The sequence below is a fragment of the Telmatherina bonti genome (genome assembly GCF_933228915.1).
Source record: "Telmatherina bonti genome assembly, chromosome: 2".
NCBI classification, from domain to species: domain Eukaryota; kingdom Metazoa; phylum Chordata; class Actinopteri; order Atheriniformes; family Telmatherinidae; genus Telmatherina; species Telmatherina bonti.
The window spans coordinates 30,333,117-30,354,599 of record NC_136620.1 but is presented as its reverse complement, the minus strand read 5'-3'; the positions used below and the strand labels follow the sequence as shown (position 1 = coordinate 30,354,599).

At 40.8% G+C, this 21,483-nt stretch overlaps 2 protein-coding genes across 2 annotated transcripts; one reads left to right on the top strand and one right to left on the bottom strand.

The window, feature by feature from the left end:
- The first annotated feature begins 1,318 nt into the window (after nt 1-1,318).
- On the top strand, nt 1,319-6,687 carry znf710a (zinc finger protein 710a). Its single transcript, XM_079260638.1, has 5 exons — nt 1,319-1,359; nt 3,258-4,760; nt 5,514-5,705; nt 5,795-5,969; nt 6,359-6,687. Exons 2-5 carry the CDS (start codon nt 3,297-3,299, stop codon nt 6,523-6,525), a joined length of 1,998 nt encoding a protein of 665 aa, XP_079116764.1. The 5' UTR covers nt 1,319-1,359; nt 3,258-3,296; the 3' UTR covers nt 6,526-6,687.
- A 1,418-nt stretch (nt 6,688-8,105) lies between these two features.
- On the bottom strand, nt 8,106-21,154 carry idh2 (isocitrate dehydrogenase (NADP(+)) 2). Its single transcript, XM_079249799.1, has 11 exons — nt 20,963-21,154; nt 16,612-16,703; nt 14,822-14,987; nt 13,850-14,010; nt 13,604-13,747; nt 12,182-12,318; nt 11,881-12,032; nt 11,625-11,737; nt 11,243-11,340; nt 11,046-11,138; nt 8,106-8,518 (listed from the first exon to the last, which is right to left on the bottom strand). The coding sequence occupies exons 1-11, from the start codon at nt 21,078-21,080 to the stop codon at nt 8,434-8,436; spliced, it is 1,359 nt and encodes a 452-aa protein (XP_079105925.1). The 5' UTR covers nt 21,081-21,154; the 3' UTR covers nt 8,106-8,433.
- Between the last annotated feature and the right edge of the window lie 329 nt (nt 21,155-21,483).

The following is a 21,483-nucleotide window of genomic DNA, read 5'->3' as shown; positions in this document are numbered from 1 at the left end:
CCCACACACCCTGCTCTTCTCTTTCACCGCATTTTCTTTCAAACCTCCCTCTCTTTCTTACCATCCCCACCCCCTCCCAATCACCCCCCCTTCTCCTCTATCTTTTTTCTGTCTCTTTTATTCTTTTTCTTTCTTTTGCCACATCCTTTCTTATACCCCTTACAGCCCCCCCCCCCCACACACACCATCCTCCTCCAGTTCTCCTTTCCCTTCTTCCTTCTTCTTCTTATTTTTTTGCTGCATTTTCTTCTTTCCTCCCCCACCCCAGCTCTCTTTCCTCTCTCTCCCTTTTTCTTTCTGTCTCTCACCCCCCCCCACCCGCTTCCTCCTCTCAACTTCACTACCCCTCCCTCTGCTTCATTCTTCTTTATTCTTTCTCCCCCATGTCTGTCTCCCTCCCTCCTAACCACTTTTCTCTCCTTTCTTTTTCTTTCTCTTTTCTTTCTTGCTTCTTTTTTCTCCTCTGAATTTCTCAGACAGTTTACTTCAGACTGACTCAATAGTTAATTAGTTTGGATCTAGAAATAATGGCAGCAAACTATTCGCCGTCTCTTATAAAGTTACAATTTTACTATTTCTCCTATTAAATGTTGTCTGACTGTTGTTTGCTGTTGACAGATTCACCTCCACCCATACTGACACTTCGCGTTCTGTGTTCAAAAAGTGTGCAGCACCTCTATAGGTGCTACTATGCTATATATATATATATATATATATATATATATATATATATATATATATATATATATATATATATGAATAAGGCCATGTTTGCATGTGCGAGTTTGCTCATATTTATCTGTATGCACAGAGGAATTACTAGTTAGATCTTAAAATTGTGCATTTGTGCAAATGCTCATAAAAAAGGAAATGCAAAGTAAAGTATGAAGTGTGATCAAGAAAAGATAGAGGCTGTGTGCCTTAAAGAGAAATGTGTGTCGAAGGGTCATGCTGAATTGTATGTAGTGAGAAAGGGAGATAAGACGTGTGTGTGTGTGTGTGTGTGTTTGTAAGAGAAAAGAAGAGAGAAAGAGAAGTGAGATGGGAAGGAGAGGGTGGGAGGAAGAGAAAGAAATGGGGTGATGCTGTGTGTGTGTGTGCTGTGCGTGCGTGTGTGTGTGTGTGTGTGTGTGTGTGTGTGTGTGTGGTGGGGTGGAGGGGGTGGGGGGGGGGGGGGGGGGGGGGGGGGGGGGGCAGCACAGTCAGTTCTGATAACAGCAACAGTAGGAGGAGGATGAGCCGTGGGACCGCCCCACTCTCCCACAGATATAAATAGGAGGTGGATTTTTTTACTCCACTCATTTCTCCTGAAGGATGAGATCCCTGAAACACCTTAAACATCACTCCAGGAACAATGTGGTGAGTTTGTGACTTAGACATAGAATAGGAAATTTTGGGTGGGGAGGTGTTGGGGTGACTTGTTTTTGCAGTTTGTCCGTGAGGTGTTTACACTCCTGTCTGTGTGAGCGTCAGAAGGGGAAGTAAGATTACTTTTTGGCATTTGCATGAGTGTTGCAGTGGGAAGATCGGTTGTGAGAGAAAGACTTGTGTGTTTGTGTCTCTGCTGCACATTTTCCTGCTTCTGCTCTAATTGTTTGTCCTTAGGTGTCTTTCAGTTGCAACTTTAAACGTGAAAGTACGCTCTTGCAATTATTGCTCTCCCTTCTCTGTCTACTTGTCATTTGTCTTTTTCTCTTTTATTTTGTCAGCCTTTCATTTTGCTGTGCTTTTTCTTCTCTCCACAGCTCCCCTCCCTCCTTCCCCTCTTTCTTTCTTACTCACTCTGTCTTTCTGTCTCTCTCTGACTGCCCCCCCCTTCACACATGCTCACACCCCCTCTCCTTTTCCTTTCTCTTTTCCCTCCTCTCACATGCTCACTCAATCTCTCTTCCCCATCCCTCCCCTCCCTCCCCTCTTTCTTTATCTTTCAGCCCCTCCATCTCATTTCTCTCTCTGTCTCCCTCCCTCCACTCCTCCCCCGCCCACAGCTCTTTCTCCTTCTCTTCATACCTCCCTCCCTCTCTTTTCTCTCACTCACTCACTCACACACACACACTTTCAAACACACACCCAGTCTCTTTCCTTTTCTTTCCCACAAACACACAGTCTGTCTCTGTCTGACTACTTTAAAAGCAGTAATTATAAATGACGTGGTTATCAGGGCATCCAGGTCTACTCCCCTCTCCCATGCATTCACACACACACAAACACACACCTTTATTCCTGCTCTTTATCTTCTCTTCCTGTCTGCCTTTTCTCTATTCACTCTTTTCTTTCCTCACTGTATTGTGTCAGGAAAGGGAAACAGCTCTTATGAGTGAAGGTTGGAGTGCTGTCTGAGAAGAAACTAGGGGGTCGGAGCTTCTCACTATACATTTTCCTAACAGTCAGATCCATGCTGAGAAATAACCTGAAACCAGTGGCATGCCATACTTACTTCTCCTTTGCCACATAAGGTTTGGTCGAACCACTGTTTCTTCCCCATCGTCTCACTGTTCCACTTTTACAGGCAGTTGGGTAAACATGAGCATGCGGGTCTGAAACACTTCTGAACCATACAATTATGTTAGTGAGTCTTATATGCACTGGTCTGGAATACAGAATGAGCTGAAAGCTATACCGAATGTCTGTTATGGATATGAGACTGCCTGCCGGCATATCTCATCTTGTTAAGGAAGCCCAGTATTGCAGGCTTTATGAAGCTGGCTTGGGTGCTGACAGACTTTGCTGCTCTCGAACGAGACAGACCAGTGATAGGGCTGACTTTGGTCAGCATGCTGTCCCAGGACTCCACAGGAAGTGCTGAGGACAGTCCACGGAAGTCCACTTCCTGGCTGGACCGGCATCCCTTGTTGTGTTCTTTATTATTGTAAAGCCTTTCAAGGAAGGAAGCAGAGTGCTAACACAGATCTGCCGTATCTCCTCAATCTAATGTTCTGTGGCTTTAGAGCAAAGACACAAGGCGTAGGTCTGAGAGCAGTTCTCACAGAACAACCCTGAAAAACATGACCGTCGTATTTACATAAAACTTTTTAGTTTGAATCTAGTTTAAATCTAAACTTTATGATCGTTTAATTATTAGATCACAATGTTATGAGGTGAAAATGATGACATAGGGTTAAATGAGGAAATGCTAGGTAACGTTTGTTTTGTAACATTGTAACAAAAGAAATGTGCAGATGTTCTGATGCTTGTAGATTTTCTATTAATGTTGTATGCTTTCGTTCTCTTTCTTGCTTTTCTTTCTTTTTTTTTAGGAGGAAGAGAGTAGCCGCTTTGTGCGGACTTACCCGAAGATGACTGAGAGCCACGTGGATGTGGGCACACAGACAGAGCCTGTAGTGGTGCTATCTCTGGCTCAGGCTGCTGTTCTTGGCCTCATCTCCCAGAATGAAATATTTGGAGCCACAATTGCCCCAAATGGCTTTTACACTGGGGAGCCCAGAGAGGGCCCCCCTCCTCCACCTGAGTCAGTGGAGTATGAGTATGCTGACCAGCTGATAGGGGCCAATGGAGACTACCTGGCAGAGCCTACTGGGGAGCCAGAGCCCCAGCCCCACTGCAGCGAGAAAAGACGGCCTGGGCCCCGTGGGAGGATCAAGAGACCGAGGAGTGATGGAGAATCAGATGCTCTCCCACACAAAGAGCCCACTCCACAGGCACAGGTTAAAGGTGAAAGACTCGAGTCTGATACCCCTCCTTCCTGCATTCATATGAACAGCAGGCATAGTCCTGAGAAGTCGGAGGAGTCATCTGCTCAGCAAGGTTCTCTGAAAGAGGAACAGGCCTGCGGAAACTGTCCCTCGTGTGCGAGAGGTACACCCAGGCCACAAATAGACGGACGGCCAGAGCAAGAGAAAGAAGACAGTTCTAGTCAGGAGAAAGAGAGGAAGGAAGAAGAGCTGGTGGTAGAGGAAGGAGAGGAGGAGGAGGAGGAGGAGGCACTGAACCTAAAGACAAGTGGAGAAACTGGCGGTCCTCTGGAGAACCGTTACTATGATTCCAGTGAAGTGGCCTACGAATCTGCTGACATGCAGATGCCAGGAGAGTATGAGGAAAACGGCCAGGCCATGTTGTGGTCGGACCCAGAGGGACTCGCCAGACGAATGCAGATAGACCGTCTGGATATAAATGTACAGATTGATGAGTCTTACTGTGTCGATGTGGGAGAGGGCCTGAAACGCTGGAAGTGCCGCATGTGTGAGAAGTCATACACATCGAAATATAACCTTGTCACCCATATCCTGGGCCATAATGGAATTAAGCCCCATGAATGCTTACACTGTGGGAAGCTTTTCAAGCAGCCAAGCCACCTACAGACTCACCTGCTCACCCATCAAGGAACACGACCTCACAAGTGTACGGTTTGTGAGAAGGCCTTCACGCAGACCAGCCACCTGAAAAGGCACATGCTGCAGCACACAGACGTTAAGCCCTACAGCTGCCGCTTCTGTGGCCGAGGCTTTGCCTACCCCAGCGAGCTGAGGACCCATGAAAACAAGCACGAGAACGGTCAGTGTCACGTCTGCACCCAGTGCGGCCTCGAGTTTCCAACCTACGCCCACCTGAAGCGCCATTTAACCAGCCATCAGGGTCCTACGACGTACCAGTGCACAGAGTGTCACAAGTCCTTTGCCTACCGCAGCCAGCTGCAGAACCACTTGATGAAGCACCAAAACGTACGGCCTTACGTGTGCCCCGAGTGCGGCATGGAGTTTGTCCAGATCCACCACCTACGACAACATGCCCTCACTCACAAGGTACTGGCGGCGCACACCCTCGCACTTAAGGTACTGAAACCTAGTGATGTGCCTTTAGTCTAACAGCTTACTGTATATGTTAAAAGCAAATCACAGAGTAGGTTGGCCTCATGCTTCTGTAAAACATCACCAAATCCTAAATTAGGGGGGAAAAACACACACACACACATTAACAACACATATTTTAGCATCTTACTTGAGCATTCTGAGTGGAAAATCGCTAAAAGTACAACTTTATTTATCATTTTATCATTCTTTCACTGGAGTCTGGTTTGTAGATCTTAATGGAAAAACTGGGTTAAATGGCACACTTGCATCACAGACTTTTCTCTAAAACCAGTTGCTTTGTAAACATAGTCCTCAAAGGCCTTGAGTTTTTTGTGTGGCTCAACCCCCTCTAACACTCCCTTCCTCCTTTGTAGTCTGTCATTTGCAAAGCTTCTTCCTTTGTATCTGATGAATCATCAGATATTTTTCACTATAAAGTACATGTTAATATATAGTAGAGAATAATTGTATTATATAAAATACAAGTAGGCTAAATGCTAAAACTTAAACAATGTAAATAATAAACCTTTTTTCTTGACTGTTGACTTCATCAGTCAACACAAACTATCCATGAATCGCAACAAAGAGTCAGTCTACAAATGTTCAAACACATGCACGCTTATGATGTCTCATTATTTATTTTTTCTTCTCAACCATAAATTTAGCCAAAACAATTAAAAGGCCCAAACGCTTTTTGTTCTCCAGGGTATGAAAGAATTCAAGTGTGAAGTCTGTGCCAGAGAGTTCACCCTTTCTGCCAACCTGAAGAGACACATGCTGATCCACGCCAGCGTGAGGCCCTTCCAGTGCCACGTCTGCTTTAAGACCTTTGTGCAAAAGCAGACCCTGAAAACGCACATGATTGTCCACCTTCCGGTCAAGCCTTTCAAATGCAAGGTGGGTGGCAAGTAAAAGAGCTTTGCTTTGAGTGCGACTGGTTTCCCACTGTGAAGGAGTGGTACCGATCATGGCCTGTTGTCTCACAGGTGTGTGGGAAGTCGTTCAACAGAATGTACAACCTACTCGGCCACATGCATCTCCATGCTGGCAGCAAGCCCTTCAAGTGTCCTTACTGCACGAGCAAGTTCAACCTGAAGGGCAACCTCAGTCGACACATGAAGGTTAAACACGGCATCATGGATACTACTGTAGACGGACATGGTGAGGCGCTATGTCTTGTCCTAATTAGACTGCTTTGAGTGTGTTGACACGCTATTGTTGGCATTTTTTTCCAACTGGGACTTCTCTGAGGGCTTCATGTCACATTATTGTCACTCAATCTACCCATAATGCACTTTGACTCATGATGTACTGTAATGGAGTGGCCAAGTCTTTTGATGTTTCTGTCACTCCATCGCTCTGTTTAGTAAATATAGCAGTGCCTGGATTAGACATGCCTGTCTCTATCAGTGGAGACTGGAAAAAAAAAAATGGTTGTCCTCAATATGGCCATGTGTCTTTAGGAGGAGTACTCTATGTGTGCGTTTGTGTGTGAGTGTGTTATTGAGGTCAACATGGGATCATATTTTTGTCTTTCCTTCCTTTGTCAGAACCCCCCCAAGAGACAGAAGGGCAGGAGGAGTACGAGGAGGAGAGCTTTGAATTCAGCGAGCGAGAAAACCGAGCTAACAACAACACACAAGACGTGGCTAAACTATCTCAAATGGAGTATTACAGCACGTATGGGAAAAGTGCAGGGCGCTTCAGCACTGCATGAATTATTAAAATGATCCCAAATTGAATATAAGTATGAACGAATGAAAACTGGATTCTTTGTCTTGTTTTGTTGCTGTTAGAGGCATAGTGCTTGGATTCCTCCTAAAGGACGCGAGGAGAGCCAGCAAACTGCACATAAATATGCACTGGAGTCACTCATAATGCTACAAAATTTGAAAATGTATACTTTTTATTCAATTCATATTTTCATCTGAAACATTACAGATTTAAATATATTTAAAAAAAAAAAAAAAAAAAGGCAGTCTAAAATATGAATATTTAGGTAAAAAAAAAAAAAAAAGAAAAAAAAACACAAGATCATCTGAGCCCTACTATCAAAGCACATATTGAGGTAAAAGAATAACTGCATATGTTACACTGCACTTACTCATTCAGACAATCCCGGTTTCTCTCACTCTGCTGGGGTACACCGATGTGAGGATGAAGTGTTCTTTCACTTGCCAAAGCTCATCGTGGTTAATATCTCACTTTCATTTATACTGTGATTAAAGTCTGAAAGTTGACTGAAATTGTGTGTGGTTTGCAACCTGTGCTTTACTGTATATAAATGTACAGAGTATATCAGTCCTCCTGTATGTCGGCTGGTACTGTAATCAGTGCGTTGCACTTGGGACCACTGTGTCTACTTTTTACATTTCTGCATTAACAAGCTTCACACTGTATTGATCTCTAGTCTATGAATGTAACTTTTTTCTGTGGAATGTTTTCAGAAGCAAATGGGGGAAAAAAAAAAAAAAAGCTCTTTTTAATGGTTGGACCCGTTTTACCAAAGAACTGGGGGGGGGGGGGGAAATCTTGCAGTTGTGATGTAGCCTTTGAGGTGGGACATTGGATTTTTTTTCCCACAGACCTCATGAAATTATATTCAAGTTCTCCTCCCACCCATTTGTAGAGGTCTTTAAAGATGAAGCCAGAGAACAGACTTTAGTGCAGTGTCTCTTTCAACAAGCTTCATATCAGTTCATCCAAATTATCTCATGATGACACTGCAACACGCTTTATGAAACAATGCAAATCCTGCACTCATATTACTGTTTTTTTTAATGGATAATTCCCAACAAGAATTGTGTCCCAAAAAAAAAAAAGCTGGACAGAAATATTAAGTGCCCCGGTGTGTCTGCGAGAGAATACCATCCATCATGCTGTACACTGGTCTCCAGTGATGAACGACAACCTCCCAACATGTGACAGGGCTGTGGACCTTGTGGAAAATGATTTGGAAATGCTCAATATATTCCGTTTCCTACTGCTTAGCTTTTCAAAGTTGTAACCCACTAAGAAGCGATCCATTTGCGATGTTGATATAGTGCATTTAAAATAAAAGAGCTCATTTTTGTGAGTTTTTCAGCTTCTGTGTTTACATCACCGTTACAGTGATGATAAAAGGGGGAAGATGTTCAGCTTAAATAGCTTTCTGTATTAGATTTTAGCGTGAAGATGATATGAATAGAACTGTATGTACAATGTTGTGTACCAGACGATACTGTAAAATAATAAATTTATTTACCTTTAAAGTATTTGACTCATCTTTTGCTCAAACACTGACGCAAAAACACCAACGATGGGTCAAACCAGATTTAATGGCAAGTATGTCTGACAGAGGCTTCAGTCTTGCTCAAGGCATTACACAGTATTGAATACAGTACACATTACAAAAATAAAACCTTGCACATAACAGGACAGGCTGTTAAGAAGGGGAGGGGGGTCATCAGATGGAAGGACGACTCAACCATTTAATATCCTAAAAGAACACTACTTCATCCTACAGACAGTGTTGTCTTTCTGGTGAAATGCAAGTGAATTTATTGATCTTTTAAGTTAAAAATGAGGTACAAAAACAGAGGAGTGACATTGGCATCTCCAGGCCAACTATGCTCTCTCAAGTCCTTCACTTGCCGAGGGCTTTATCCAGATTTGTCTTGATGGCGTCGAGGAAGTCTGTGGTATTGACGTAGTGTTCGTTCAGCTTCACACTGAAAAGGCAAGCAGGCCAGATCGAACTCGTCAATATCATACTTCAGGAAACAAGGTGACATTATTTGAGTTAAGAATTCATTTCTATTGCTGGATAATAACATCAATAATGAGGATACCTGATGAACGGACAGTGTGGAGTGTAGGAACAGTAAGCAAGTTTTGAGTTTGTACTTAAAGTTTTATCATTTCAAAGATGTCTAAAGTTCAGAAAAAGTGATTTTAAATTATAAAATTGTTACTTTGACTGGCAGATGTGTGAAATTGAGGTTTTTTTGTTTTTTTTTAAGTTAACTTAAGTGGTACATTTTGAATTTGGAGAAATATGAGTAAAGCAGACGGAACATACATTACATTCAAAACAATGCAAATCTTACATCAGGGTTTTAAAATGCTCAAACTATTCTTTTTGTTCTTGAACTTTGATGGGCAATCCTGCAAAGTGTGTGCAGGATGTTTCTCATTCATGTAGATTACAGCTTTGCTTTCAATTGAAAGACAACAAATATTAATTGGGGGTTGGATACCCCCTAAGAGTGGAACTAACATGTCTGACTATAAAGAAATACTAAAAGGGAAGTGTTAATGCAAGTTTCGAACATTTGTCCAAAGCTCAATTTTGTCATTGCCAGTTTCAAGTAAGGAAATTTGACACTGGAAGCACCAAATCTTATTCATTTTTCTCTGCGGCATTATATGCTTAATGTCCCAAAACTTAAAGATGTTCACACAACTAAATGGACACATTCTTTAAATCAGGACTGCAACTAATGAGGTTTTGTATGATTTATTTATCTTAATTATTTGGGTTATAAAGAGTTTGTCATTCACTGAATAAAAAGGATTTAATTTCCCAGAGCTAAACATGGCATCAAGCAGTCAGTTATACCCAACCAACAGGCCAGAATAGAAATAAAATCCAAGAACCAGCGTCATATTCTCACCCTCACAGGCAGATTTAGCAGATATGGTCTTAAAAAAAAATCATTAAAATGATGGTAGATTACTTTTCAAACAGCTATGCAGTGGCATTACTGTCCTTGCTAAACCTTGACTCATATAAAGTATCTTTAATAAAATAATGGGCCAACGGAGCTGACTATTATTTACCTAAAATTTTCATCTCGGCATTCACTGCCTGAAAGATTTTGATATTTTGTTACGCTGAATACTTTACCTAATATGCAAAATACTGCTTTAAAAGGTTAAATTCTTATAACTTTCAAAGCTTTAGCTTCAAAGGTTTAACGCTTTAATTAGCTTGCAGGGGCTTGTTTGTAACAAGAAGGTCGTATAATGCAAATTTCTAAACATTATTAACATCAAAACAGTCAGTGGCCATAAACTAAACGCAAGACCCTTCAGATGAAAACCTTTCCTGTCGCCTCATCACAAAATTAGTGCCAAAGGTTTGAGGGAAAAAAGCAAAAAAAAGAGCTTCTATAATCAACAGAGGTAGAGATGATCTCTACTTCTGTTGATTATAGAAGCTTAAACTTGTGGGTTTTTTTTTTTTTGGCCTGTGACATATAGACCACTCAAAGGTAAAAGGGAGGGAAAAAAAAAATCATATGAAGCCCAAAGTGAAGAACTGAACTTCACCAAAACCTCAAAACTGACAAGTCTGTGTAATAGCAATAAAAGACTTATATACTGTATTACCTGGCCGCTAAAGTGATTAAAAATAAATTAAAAAAAAAAAAGAAGTATCGACATCAGGTACTTTTTGTTTTGTCAAAACTGTACATATAAAACTTTGGAAGGCAAGAATTCAGTTTATATATCTAATTACAGCATGATATTTTTACAAGTGGTACCAGAATGGTCAGTCGGGAACAAGCATGAACAACCAATGCTGCCGTAACATACTTAATTATAAATATTGAAGTTAACATGACAACAAAACTCAAAAAGCTTTCTGATCTTAACGTTCACTAATGTGAGGTCAAAGAGGTCTAACCCTTTCTTAAACCTCTAAAATTAGTTTAAATGAGACATCTCTGTGCAACGCACAGTAAAACTCATACTAATATTTGCCATTTGGAGAACTGACCAGTTTATCCACAGTTATATTTCCAGTCAATTTAAAGAGTCCATACTATCTAAAACAGCTGAACTATTAACTCGAGCCTCACTGACGTATTGGTGACGTGAGCCAGTGGCAGGTTTGCAATCAGCTGCAAAATTGTCGGGTCAGTTTAATGATATGAATATTGCTATTTTCACAAATCATAGTTGGAAAAAACATGTCCCAGTGATCTCATTACAGAGTTTTTCCAGCAGAGAGCGTCCTAAAAGCAGTGATTACTCTGAGTTAGCCCTGAGAAGCAGAGCATGATAGCAGCATAGGAGAAGGCCTTGTGACTGTCAATCACTTTCCAGATCTATGTGTGACCTGCACAGTTTGACTATATGACTGAAGTTGAAATAGAGTGTGTGTAAATGTAATTCATTGTTCACTGCTCAATTCTAATAGATCAACAACTACACTGTACATGTAGACATTTATAATAAAAAGGAACTAACTTGGACAAGCCGTGGATGCAGCCTGCAAGATCCTTGGTCATTGTGCCACTCTCAACAGTCTCAACGCACACTCTCTCCAGAGTCTGAGAGAACCTGCAAATAAGCAAGTACATTTATAACAAGCCAAGTTTCACACCAAGGTCAGCATGTTTCCAAAGGAAAAAAAACCCCAAAAAACTAAAGATGGCATGTCTTACTTTATAAGGTCTGGGTTGCCATCAAGCTTGCCTCGATGCTCCAAGCCTCTAGTCCAGGCAAAGATGCTGGCGATGGGGTTTGTGCTGGTCGGCCTTCCCTGAAAGCGCAGGTGAAGATGGACATTTCAAACTCTTACTCAAGTTTTTTTTTTTTTTAAAAATCCATTTTATTTTCTAAGATCCCCGTGTTAAGAATCTACCATTTTAATGCAGTGGGAAATTACTTGTAATGCTCCATTTTTACCACATGATGGCAGTAAAGCTCCATAAATGACAAAGTCTGAAGCCAAAGTGACTTCCTAGAGGTCCAACTACTCCTTTTAAGTTGAAATGTTTTCCAAAAGCAAAGTTCAGTAATTGACAGAGATTAATGATAGCTCACCTTCTGATGCTCACGATAGTGCCTGGTCACAGTGCCGTGGGCAGCCTCAGCTTCAATAGTCTTGCCATCAGGACAGACAAGAACTGATGTCATCAGTCCCAAAGAGCCAAAGCCTAAAACAGGAAACAAAATTCTTTGTTAGTGCAACCCACACCAGTCCCAAAACTGGCCAGCACTCTTACATGCTTATATATTTTAGCATTTCATATTTTCAAAGGAAAAGGAAGGTAGAGACGTTGTTTTCAAAGTATCTCACCCTGTGCAAGGATATCGGACTGCACATCTCCATCATAGTTCTTACAAGCCCACACAAAGGCTCCAGATGACTTCAACACTTGGGCAACCATGTCATCGATAAGCCTGTGCTCATACCAGATCTTCAGTTTGTCAAATTCTGGCTTGTAGTGCCTGCACAGTGCACATAAAATAAAAAAGTATTTTTACCATGTTTTGCATTACTTCTGCATGTGATGTTCAGAAGGATATGTTAGGGATGAGACTTGCATGAGCAAGAAGAAAAAAAAAAAAAAAAAAAAAAAAAAAAGGAAGAAACTTACTTTTCAAAGATATCCTGGAAGATGTCTTTAAATCGCCCATCATAGGCCTTAAGGATGGTGTTCTTTGTGCTCATGTACAGAGGCCACTTCTTGCCAATGGCGTACTGGAAGCAGCTGTGTGCAAAGCCTGTAATAGACTGGTGGGAAAAAAAAGAAAAAAGAAAAACAAACATTTCATGGCTGCTGCAGGTTTTATCAGTTGTAGCGAGGTTGACAACCTTCCGCTTGTCAAGATGAAAGTAATCTACAATGACCTCTGATGTTGTTAAATCAAACAGAGCAACCTGATGAAGGCAAACAGTAGCACAGCAGGCTGACATGGTCTGTCTAGTAATTTAACATCATCATTTCAGAGGAATTGAACAGAAGTGTTTCTATAAACATAACGCAATAACATCCATAGTTTATGGTCTGTAAAACTGAAATTATATAACGCTTAAAATAATCTGGCAGAAACAGAAACTTTAGATGTTCTGCATACTTGTCACTGGTGGAAAGATGTTTCTACAAAACAAAACTCATTCCGACATCATGTTTAAGGCTCAGCTATATGGAGTGACTTAAAAGATAATAAATAAGTCACCCAAAAAAAATTTACTTTTTTTTTTTTTTTTTTTAACTCCGCCATTGATACCGTTTTATAGCAATGGTCAAGCCAAGCGGTTCTCACATACCAGTAAGGAATACCACGGTAACTGATATAATCGTAAGCTAACCAGTGTCAACGTCATTAGCTTACAGAATGATGTTGCATAACAGCATTTCTGCTTGTCATAAACATCTTAAAGGGAATATCTACTAAACCTGTAAAATCTAAAGCAACTTTTTAGCAGCTACCTTTCCTCTTGCCAGATTCCACACCAAGTAACCTTGTTGGATGCTCTCGAAGTTGTGTGTGGGCTTCACTAATGAAGTTTTATTAGGCCCTCCTCTCTCCCCAAGGTGTGTTCACATGCAGGGCAGACGGCTGTCAGCCGAGTAGTCTACTGCTACTGCGCTTCAGGAAGGGGCAATGAAGGTTAAACTAAAAAAATCTGAAGTCTACATGAAGCAATTTCATTCTCAGCATTTGGAAGATGAGGAGCTAAAAATATAGCCACTACTTTCTCAAATGTTTTATACCCCAAATAAAAAAAATCTGACTGCATTTTGTCCGTTTTTTTTTGTTTTTTTTTGGTCCACTAAGAAAATGGAAATCCCAAGCTCACATTATCATTGAATGTACCATCAGTAGTGCAACAATGATTTGGTCATCATAAAAAATTAAACATCCACAGTTGTCCATACAGAGGAGAGTTCTCAGGATCAGCTCAAAAAATGGTTGTAACTAAAAAAAATCTACCAAATCCCAGCTAAAAATGAAATAAATAAATAATTTTTTTAAAAATTCACAAATTTCTTTCATAAACACAGTTTGCTTACCTCATCTGTGTTGTACATGCCCATTCCACAGCCACCAGCAGGAAAGTCATAGACCTCCCATTCCTTGGCTGCACTTCCATCAGCAGGTGTGAAGACAATCCTGAATTTGCCAGGCTGATCCACAACAAAGTCTGTTGCTCTGTACTGTAGAAGAAAACAGGAAGCTGAACCTTAAGCGCTGCTTAAGGCTTGGTTTCAAAAGGTTAAACAAACATCAGTTCACCTAATTTTAGTGTTAAGACCCACCTGGTCGCCAAAGGCATGTCTGCCGATGGTGATGGGCTGTGTCCAGCCTGGAACAAGCCTGGGAATATTCTTGCAGATGATTGGCTCACGGAAGACAGTGCCGCCCAGGATGTTCCTGATTGTTCCATTAGGACTCTTCCACATTTTTTTCAGGCCAAACTCTGCCCAAAAAAACAAAGGAGAAAAAATATAATTTGGTAGGTGAGAATAAATACCACAAACCTATAAATAAACTCCATCAGTGAAGAAATATATTAAAATTGAGACAGATGTTTAACATGTTTCAGCCAAATGGCAAATTAAAGAAGCATTTACATCAAGACAGTTTAAAACTGCAGAGATTTGTGTTTATGCTCCTACCAATACGCTTCTAGTAACACTGTTGTACCGGGACGCTGGTCCAATGACAGTAAATGATTCTAACGTATGCTTTTACTGATGTTTTCATTCAAGTTCAATCACTTATTTAGTATATAAGTAACTACTATAAAAACACATGAAAAATTACAACCCCGTAGTGGTTTACCTAATGAAGGGTTAGTGTAGCATTGCACTGGCAGGCTTTAGGCAGCCTCGCCTTTCAATGATTTAAACACAATCCATCATTATCATCAATAACCTACTGATGCATGAATTATTTCAATTCTACTATCAGTTACTATAACAAGTACTCCTCTATGTGTTTGTGGAAGCTCCCACATCCCGACTCTTCATTTTCCAGCAGGATAATTCAAATTATTAAACAGTTTCATGTCTCTATACATCATAACACACCTCTCATTTGATGTTGCGAGTTTGGAGTAGTGTTTATATGAGAGACCGTCCACAATAAAGCTGTAGGTGCCATAGTATATGTAAGTGTTTACATTTTGTCTAATCTGGCATCAGTTCAACAAATTTCTATAAGGCTTTAAGTGCAAGTAAGTTTGAAGTTAGAAATGTAAAACAAACGATTAAAAATGTTTTAAAGACCTTCCACTCTGGCTTCGTCAGGTGTGATGGTGGCACATTTGACCGCCACGTGGTACTTCTTAGTGGCTAGGGCGGAGTCGATGGTGACCTGGTCATCAGTCTGGTCGCGGTACGGCAGACCCAAGTCATAATACTTCAGTTCTACATCAACATTGGACAGGATGAGCTAGAAAAAAAAAAAAAAAGATAAAAAACATAGAAAAGATTAGCACAATGTTGCACAATTAAGTATACAGTCCTCCTGTCTCGAATAGTGGTTGAAAAAGCAGTGATAAACATTGGTCAGTTTTAGCTAGCAGGTCTAAGATGATCTGGTTGGATATTTCTTCAAGCTTTTTCTTTTTTTAAATTATTAATCGTGCTGTAGACTCCCTCCGAATGGTATGGGAGAATAATATAAAAACTTCACATTTAGCTAAAGGCATGGCTGCTCGATTATTTTGACTGAAATTGAGATTGCAAATATTTCACACAAGTAAGTATTATTTTTAATGTTAAATAAATCAATGTTGTTTAACAGTGGCTTTAAACAATGTCTTTAGGATTTCACTAATTTTAGAAAACAAACTAATAACATGAAGCTTTGTCTTGACAAAGTGTAAATACTGATGCAAACTGAAAAGATAAATATAAACCATGTTGTAGTTAACTTCCACAACCTACTGGAATTATTCTACGTTGCACCTGCAGCCGGAGCCACCTGCGCGACCGGACGCCTGCGAGTGCTGTAGGACGGAGAGGAGCTCTAGCTGCTCGTCCGTTACAGTTACTGAAGAACAATACGTGTCTTTAAGTCAGTCGCCAAAATACCAGAAACGTCTCCAAAAACTCCAGTAAAAGTCTCTAAGATTTGTCGCTAGTCGCCTTTAAAAAAAAAAAAATAAATAAAAAAAAAAAAATTGTCACCAAGGGAGTTGGAAAGTCGCCAGATTTAGCAAGAAACTCGCCAAGTTGGCAACAGTGGCTGAATAAAACTCCTCCTGTGGGAGGAGTTTGCAGAACAGCGCTGCAGTACCAGTGCCGTGCAATAGGCAACTGAAGACAGCAGGAGTAAACTGTAAAAAGAGAGAGGAAAGAAAAAATTGCACCCTTTCATTTTTAAGATCGTTGAAAACCCAGATCGTAATTGAGATTAAAATCCGATCTATCGCCCAGCCCTACGCAGCAGCCTGTCCTTTGCAGAGGAAAACATCTCAGACACATTCTCCTGGAAACCATCTTTGAAAGTGAACAACCACATCATTACAGCGATAACATTCCACATCCTCAAGGAAGGAATTGCAGAAGTGCCTGATTTAAAAAAAAAAAAAAAGAAAAAGAAAAATTAATCTTCTTTTAATGTTCCTAAGTCAGTGGGTGCAAAAGTTGGATTAAAACAGACTCATTGAGCTGTGTCATCTGCAGAGGATATCGCCGTTCATCCTTGTCTGGAATGCTTCCAACTCTGTTCGCACACCGACAGCATCTTTGTCCTTCCTGATATCAGATTCAGGAACCTGTATCCAGCTTGTAGATCAGTAAATGTATCCATCATTATAACTGAAAAAGCAACAGTCCAAAACAACCCTCATTAGGCTGTAAACAAACCAACTGGTCCTTCCGTTTTATTCCAGAGCCAACAACATCTGCTCTCGCCCTCCCCGACATCATGCATACATAATCCTCCACACAGCCCTCCCTCATGTCTGTCAACGTTTTAAAACATTCCCAGCGTAGGATTTCCCCTCCCCTGAGACTCACATCAGCATTGGCAACATTTAACCCATTCAACATGGATGCCACTGTATCACCTTCTCTTTAATGAACTCCCAGATGATCCTGGTCATCTCGTCACCATCCATCTCCACCACCGGTTGGGCCACTTTGATGCGTTTGTCGGCATCTGTCAATAATACAAACAAAATAGGTTAAAAGTCTTGTGCAAATCCAATGCAGGAACTGTTAAGGGAAACACGCTCAGATCTCATTCAACATGGTTATCTTCAGATTCCAACAACTGAGACAATAAATTTACCAAGTTAACACAAAACGGGCTGAGGAAATGTCTTTCACTGCATTTTATTTGTACATACTTCTTCAGAAGTGCATTACTACCACAAACAGCTGATCAGTCAGTTATATTTTGTGCACGCTCATCTCAAAACATCCCAGTATTTTTTTTTAAATCAGAACTTGCAGATCGAATGGACATTAAAGAAGCAATCAAGATTTTATCTTTACTCAGAGTAATAGTATATACAGTATATAATTAAAAACAGACAGTTTCTATGTTTCCATTTTAAACACAAAGACTAAGAACAAACAGGAAGGAAGCTTTATTTTCAGTGTCCACATTAGCTCTTAAAGACAACCTCTTGACTTGTTTACGTCCCACCAAGACCAATGCAGATAAGCTTCTCTAATATCTGCTCAGAGTGTAAGAGTCCTGCCGGCAGGACAATTTCAGTGCATTGAACAGTACAGGGGGAGGTGCAGAGGATCAAGTGACTCTCAGATATCCCAGGCAAGTTAATGCTCCCCCACTGCTGCTGAAGCCTTCTCAGGGTAATGCAAGTAAACATAAGGTGTCCTGTGAACATGTTAGCCAGCCAATATACTTAATGTTCTAGACTCCAAAGGTGAATCTGACATTTGACCTCGCTGAGATGGTCATGCCAAGGTACCAGCTGTCAAAACATGCTGGGCTTTTGTCCCAAGTTTTAAACATGACACAAGCAGCCTGCATGGTGACCATGCACTGAAAATAAACTCATATGAAAAAACAGCTGTGACCTCTGTTATACAATGGCATAATGTGGGTAGGAAAAACACTGAATCCTTTACAGCACTGTTAAGTCAGCTCTCCCTTAACCCACAGAGGCATTATTCATTGTGGTAATATTTGAAGCATTCATTACCATAGAAATGTACATCATGGGGCAACTGTAACTATCAGAGTCATTTAAGGCAGCAAACACATTTCAGGTGCACATCCACCAGAGGGTGACTTTAGTTGCTTGACAACAGGAAGAGGAAACAGACTCAATGATCGTAAATCAAACGGATCAGTTTTTTTTCTCCTAAAGTTTCCTTTCATTTGTTTTAAATCTATCATCATTCATTAGACTTTAAATAGTAATACGAGTTGATATCAAATAAAGTATGTTAACTTTTCGAGGACAGCAGCAACAAATCGATACATCTGCTGTGTGCATATGACACTGTGAAATCTGATACTGAACCATTGTTGGCAGAGCAAACAAGAAACTTGAAGGATTTTTGATCTTTGAAAACCAATCGATGTTTATCCAACATTTTCTGATCACGAAAGAAAAGCTGCAGGGATTCTTCTGTATTTTTGCAAAAGAACTCAAGTAACCGTTTTCTGCCGCTGTACTGATCCTCACTACTGAAGTGGACAAGAATACAATCAAAGGGCTAATCTGGATCATGTCTGCAAAAATGATCAAATAAAAAGGAGTTTATAATAAAAAAAATATGCAGCAGAATTAAATGAAATACCAAACAGTAAAAGCAAGCAGGCTATATTTGTTTCAGTTTTGCTACAGACGTCTTCCTTTTCCTGCCGATTCTGCCACAGCACAACTTCTGCTGCAGTCTCGGTAAGTCACAGACAGCTTGTGTCTGGCATCATTTCTAACTAGTCTAAATCTGCAAACGCAGGACTCTACTGTCTCCCTGCAGGGGAAGGGGAGGGCAGAAATGAGCTGAGTCGGTTATGTAACTTCTGAATGTGGACGACTATGAAGGGCGAGCTGAAACAAAGTCATGTGAGCCCGTATGCTACTTTATTAGCATATGTATCAAGGATAGATCTTTGCTTTACTTGGAGCTTGAAAAAAGGCCAAAAATGACTAACCAGAAGCAGATACGTAATGAAATAAGGTGCAGGTGTCTCAAGAAAAGAGCACATGAAGCATAAGTGGCTTAAAAAAAAAATTGATTTGATAAGAACTGCTTATTCTTGAAAAAGTAATTAAACCATTTTAAATAGATGGCTTTTTTTTAACCTTGAATTTAGTATGAAATCAGTTGAGGCAAAATGCTTGCCTGCATGTAGTACATAGTCTTTAGGTTGTGTCTTAAATCCACTTCCAATGAAAGTAAGTAATCGGGACTACTAGTAATCCGGCCAAGCTTGCAGAGCCAGCTTTGGGTGTTTAGCAGTTTTAAATACCTTGTCTTCAGAACAGGGAACTTGTAGCCAATTTTAAAACTACAGTATGGAAAACTCTGCTAAACATAACTTGTGCAAAATGCATCCAGGACAAGGTGCACTGAAAGTGTGAGTTCTGTCCACATGACCAGAAACACCGCTGACCATCCTCTGTAGTTAACTTACAGCACAGACGAGACAAGCTTTAATTACTTTGGAATAATCCTATTCCAAGACAAGACATTCACCTGATAAGCAAAACAAGTTTGGACAAGATGTAGGTAAGACTGCAGACCTGAGCTGAGACAGAGGTCAGTTAATGAACTGCTCAGCCGCACACCCAACCAGCAGCCACAGCACGCACAAACAAGTTTACTAAATCGAAACTTGTGGTTGTGAACACCTTATCTTTGTGGATTCCAACAAAACTGCTGGCTGCGTTTTTACAAGTGCTAGGAAAGAGCTGTAGTCGCAGCTTGTGATCACAGCTAAAACACAGCTGTAAACATTGTCACCTTTCCTCTGGCAGGAAGTTTCATGTCTCAGACGATTCTCACAAACACAGCAAGGCCATTTCTTTTGAGAAAAAAAACTTCCCACATGCTGCAGTGTTGTAGTTTTTATATTACTTAAACCTTTAACTACTTACCAGTCAATTTAGTTCAATTCAGCTTTTTTTTTTTTTTTTGTACAGTGCCACTTCACTAAAAAAGTGATCTCAGTACAATTTTCCTGGGCTACGATCCATTACCTCCATAGGTTGTGTATACAAAGATCAAAATGGCATGTTGATTCAATCCCAGTTAAGCCAAAGCACTAAGTCAGGTTAATTGCTGCTTTATAAACATTACCTTAATAGGGTAGTGTGCATGGATTTAAAGAAAAAGTCTCTACTTTCCAAATCTCTGCCGTATTAAGAATTAAACATCCGCAAAGATTATGAATGAATTCCTACTGCACATTAAAAGTTTTGACACACTCATGCCTCTCACTATAAAACAGTTAAATTGGGTCAAATTTAAAGCTACCATCCAAGTAATAAGCTGCATGTGTTTAATGAGTGTAAATGATGGAGTCAGGAGGAGTAAAAATGAGTAGTTGTGAGTAGCAGCGTGGATGTAAAACCCACAAGGAGACAGCATGTAGGACAGCAAAGCCCTGGCAGCGGCAGCCATTGCTCTCTATAGCGGGGACTCGTATACCACGGCTGACCTTGACAAAAGTTTTCCAAGTCTTAGTCGCACAAATGACATGGCGACTCAAGTGCCACTCTTTGGTTTTAGATATAACTACTCTGCAAGGTCATTTAAGGTGCAACTTCTTCATCCCCTGCGACGAGCAATAAAATGTCCGCAACGACAGCTAAAAACGGAACATCCCCTTCAGGACTCATCTACCGCCAGTAATGCACTGGTATTTTCTCCTGCATCGGTGTGGTATTTTAAAGAAAGGCGGCGTTTAAACCCGCCTTGTCGTTTGTGTTTCATTCATTTATAAGACTGCATATTTTCACATTTCCATTAACGGGTCCTCAAAGTTTAGATGATGGGGGGGAAACAAATTTTTAAAAAAAAGGCTCATTTTGGCTCGGTGGGTTTGCAGTTTTGGCCTTCGTTTATCTCGACGTTTACATCCTCATCATCATCGTTATCTAAACAGCCTACACGGATGAGATGTTAACAGCCATTTGAAAAATGAGAGGCTGTTTCATCATCAGTGACCTTTAGCTCAGAAAACCATTAAAGCCATTAACAGCATCCCAGTTGGCTAGCAGCACACGCAAGTTGGCTAGCATGGCTGCGTTAGCTCGGCGCCACCGGCTTCCAGCGTTTCCCAGTTTAGTCGCTCTCTGTTCAGTCTGACATGACATCTTATCACTTGCAACCCAAGCTACATTAAAAAGAAAGGCAATGACAATACACCGCTGCAGTTAATTGTCATTATCACGATGCTCATCAATGACCCCCTTATCTCGCTCCACTTACAGTTTCTTTGTTGCAAAGTCTGGCAATTTGCAGCCGGCGCGAGCACTGCGGGGTTTCTGGAGAAAGCAGCGCCAGCAGACCTCGAAAGAGAGCTGAGGACTTTCAAATATCCAGCCATGTCTTCTCGGTCTGAATCACTTTGCGGTCAACACTCGTCGAAACTCAGAGCGAAGAGGGGGCGATGTGCTCCGAGGCGCTCCGCAATATAGTTGGAAGCAGCACCGCCCTTCTTCCCTCCCCGGCGGGACACGCTGAAAAATGCTCAAGCTGAAACAAAACCTCTAAGACGGAATGTGAATGACTTCAAAGTGAAGGGGGAAAAAAGGACCACGTCACAAAACAACTATTGGGACATGCAAGATGATGCCAAAGAGACACATCATGACCATAATGAGAGATGAAATGACTACAGTCCCAAAATGAACACTATGAAACCCAAAATGACATACAGAACCATCAACAAATTACAGTCAACCATAGACAAAGAGTGGTAAAAAAAATAAAAAAAAAATAAAAAATGA

Coding starts and splice junctions, on each gene's coding strand:
- znf710a (XM_079260638.1), top strand. CDS start 3,297: ATGACTGAGAGCCACGTGGATGTGGGCACACAGACAGAGCCTGTAGTG. Junction 5,706..5,794: donor TCAAGCCTTTCAAATGCAAG/GTGGGTGGCAAG, acceptor GTTGTCTCACAG/GTGTGTGGGAAGTCGTTCAA. Junction 5,970..6,358: donor TACTACTGTAGACGGACATG/GTGAGGCGCTAT, acceptor TTCCTTTGTCAG/AACCCCCCCAAGAGACAGAA.
- idh2 (XM_079249799.1), bottom strand. CDS start 21,080: ATGGCTGGATATTTGAAAGTCCTCAGCTCTCTTTCGAGGTCTGCTGGC. Junction 14,988..16,611: donor GGGAGTTCATTAAAGAGAAG/GTGATACAGTGG, acceptor TTTTTTTTCTAG/CTCATCCTGTCCAATGTTGA. Junction 8,519..11,045: donor TGCATCCACGGCTTGTCCAA/GTTAGTTCCTTT, acceptor TTGCCTTTTCAG/TGTGAAGCTGAACGAACACT.